We start from the raw sequence: 2936 nt of genomic DNA, 5'->3' as shown, positions 1-2936 counted from the left end.
GCCCGCGTCAGCCTCCCGGATGCTCGGGCGCGGGGGCACCTCCAGGGAGTCATCTGCGCATTAATTCAGAGCTCAGTTCCTAGCCGTGCCGAGAGCGCGGTCAGCATCGACAATGGCCACGCACTCTTAAATCCTTCTTCATGACGATCCTGCTTTGGTCGAGAATTTAGTGCCTGCACTTGTCAATATTCATGGTACAAGATGTCCGCCCAGCTGCTGGGGAAAAAGTGTGAGCAGCGCGGTGCACAGCCCGCTAGAGGCCATCGAACTGCCCGAGGTCAAAGTCTCCCCTCTGTGGCCTTCACACGGCCTGAACCCGAGGCCTGGGGTCAGGCCGGAGCGCGGGCCGCCCTGTCCGGACCGGGCCCGGCCAGCCACCTCACCAAAGGTTGGCTCTGTGCCCTCAGATGCGGGTGGGGAACCCGCTGAGCGCCCTGGGTTCGGCCTGCCGGCCCGGGGAGAGCGGCCCAGGCGCCTTGCTGCCGCGTCTCTGGGGAGCTCGGGCTGTGGGCGGGAAACCACGTCTCCACTTTTGTTTCCCCCTAGGGCTTCGCCCAGAGTCTCCTAAAAAAGATGTCTCACCGAAGTTCTATTCCTGGCTGCGGAGTGACTTTTGAGATTGTCTCCAATATTCCAGAGGTGAAGGGTCATAGGAAATCTGAATTTATTACAAATAAGCACGTGAAAAGCACCAACTCCCTGCAAAGCCCCCTTCCCAAGAAGCAGGCAGTAAGAGAAGCTGCGTATTCAGGGCTGTGCGCAGGGGTGCGCAGGGGAGCCCCCGCTCGCGAGACCTGGGCTGCTGCCCGCTTAAGGCCGGACTTTCCTCTGGAAAGCTCTGAGCGCTTCCCCCGAGACAAAGCTGCAGCTCCGCAGGGGTCGGGGCAGGAGCGGAGTCTGGGGCAGCTGCCTGGCCCCACACGGCCGCACCCCGAGGGGCCAGCGGGCTCCTCTGGGCAGGTCAGCTTGCACGGGTCTCGCAGCAGGCGGACACTGACTGAGTCTGGTGTCACTGCTGTGGACACCGTCGCTCGTTGCTCTTAGTTATCGTTTTATTTTTAGTGTTCTTTTCTGAGCTAATTGGATATTCACAGACTCGAACAGATGGCGCTTAAAGAGTGGCCCTTAGGGCGCGTCTCTGCGGGAACCGCCTTGCGCGCGGGGCCGGCTCTGGAGTGGAAGTGTGGACGCCACCCCGTCCGCTCGCGGGAGAGCCCCGTGGTGTCCGTCTAGAGCAAGAAGCTTTTAGCGCGTTTTCCGCAGCGGCGCGCCGACGTTAATATGCGACTTTCCGTTCTCCAGGATGCCCAGGGAGCAGAGGAGCGGGAAACACTGGCAAGAATGGCCGCCAACGTGGGCGGCACGGCTTCGGCTGACTCAGAGGCTTACATTGAGAAATACCTGCGGAGCGTGCTGGCCGTGGAGAACCTCCTCACCCTGGACCGGCTCCGCCAGGTGCGCCCCCCTGCCGCCCGCGGGGGCTGCCCGGGGCGTGCCCTGTGGCGTCCGCTTCCCCGCGCTTGGCGGGCCTGTGCCGCTGTCTTTGGGAAGTCGCTTGTCCAGGACGCTAAGGGGAACCCAGGGGCCTTGACGCCAAGGGAAAGAAAGCATGTAGCGCCTCGCCCCCCAGAGTTACTGAGACTGCGCCTCGGCCCTGGGGAGGGCTGTTGGCGGGACGCGCCCCAACGCGGCGGGGTGGCCCATCTTGCCACTTGGCTGGCTCAGGCAGTGGGCCCCCCGCAGAAGCCTGACCTCGCTGCCTAGCCACGCGCAGGCTTTCCTCTTGGCTTTATTTTTTCACCAAAAATACAAATAAAAGATAAACGTGCGTTTGAATTTCCCCTGGGCCTCTGGTGCCCGGCTGGGCTCGGCGTCCTGGGAGGCGGTGGCCGCTCTCCGGGGCGGGGACCGAGCCGCCGGGGTCAGGGCCGCGTCCCGATCACACTGTCTCCCCCAGGAGGTCGCGGTGAAGGAGCAGCTCACAGGAAAGGGGAAGCTGAGCCGGAGGAGCATCAGCTCTCCCAGCATGAACAGGGTGAGCCGCCGCCCGGTCCCCGCCGGCCCTCGCCCCCACTCGCACCCTGCCCGTGCCCCACGTCTCACCTCGGGGACCGCCACCCGCTCTGAGCTGACCGCCCCGGGCACTCGGGGCCCGGCCTGTCAGGACCCTGCGGTGTCCACCGGCTCAGAGGTGCTTGCCTGTGAGTCTGACCTCGGGCACGTGGTGGAAATGTGCCCAGCGGGGCATCGCTGCTTTAGATTGAGGAGAAGAGTGGACAAGGCCGATAAACTCAGTTGCTCACAGACCGTATCGATGAGGCGAACAAGAAGCTAAGTTTGTTCCATACAGTGTTACTGTTCTGCTAAGATTTATTCATGCACATGGAGCTGGGGTGCAGGCCAGAGGTGCAGGGGCGGTGAGGGCCTTCCCCAGAGACAGTGGGGAGCAGGACAGGCAGAGCGAGGAAGCACACCGCTGAGGGGAGCAGGGGGCGGTCGGGAGCGGTCTGCCGCTCCGGGGCTGGGGAGCGAGCCTGCACCGAAGCGGCTGCGGCCGGCTGGCAGCGCTGCGTCCTAACCCGCTGGCCAGCGGGGAGGGCCCAGCCTTCGTCTTTTGAATGGTAGAGTTGATTTGCTAAACACACAGATGACTCTTCTCACAGCGCGGCTGCGTCCTGGGGCGCAGCCCCCTGCTTTTGATGAGGGTGCGGTCAGGCATTGTCGTCCCTTTGTGGCATTTCACCCCGGGGGCAACAGTGCCAGCAGTGTGGTCTCGAGTGGCCACCCCTCGGCCTAGCGTTTGAGGGGCAGCGGCGAGGCAGGGCGGCTGCCAGCTGGACCCAGGGACAGACATTAAGAAACACCCCTCAACTCCGTCAGTGCCCCCGGCTCCCCAGAACGTGACGTATTAAAACACGTGACGCGCGGCGGTCACC

General features: G+C 63.6%; 1 protein-coding gene across 1 annotated transcript in view; it reads left to right on the top strand.

Annotated features, from left to right (window-relative positions):
* Positions 1 to 201: 201 nt before the first annotated feature.
* Positions 202 to 2936, top strand: part of LOC105853612 — a 6369-nt gene continuing 3634 nt past the window's right edge. Inside the window, exons 1-4 of the mRNA XM_012724809.1 lie at positions 202 to 333; positions 547 to 639; positions 1303 to 1455; positions 1958 to 2201. Of these exons, the coding sequence (XP_012580263.1) occupies positions 202 to 333; positions 547 to 639; positions 1303 to 1455; positions 1958 to 2201 (622 nt within the window). The remainder of the gene's footprint in view (positions 334 to 546; positions 640 to 1302; positions 1456 to 1957; positions 2202 to 2936) is intronic.

This window comes from Condylura cristata, unplaced genomic scaffold (genome assembly GCF_000260355.1).
Source record: "Condylura cristata isolate star-nosed mole 26May11 unplaced genomic scaffold, ConCri1.0 scaffold00014, whole genome shotgun sequence".
Classification (NCBI taxonomy): Eukaryota; Metazoa; Chordata; class Mammalia; order Eulipotyphla; family Talpidae; genus Condylura; species Condylura cristata.
This window is presented reverse-complemented; position numbering and strand designations above follow the sequence as displayed.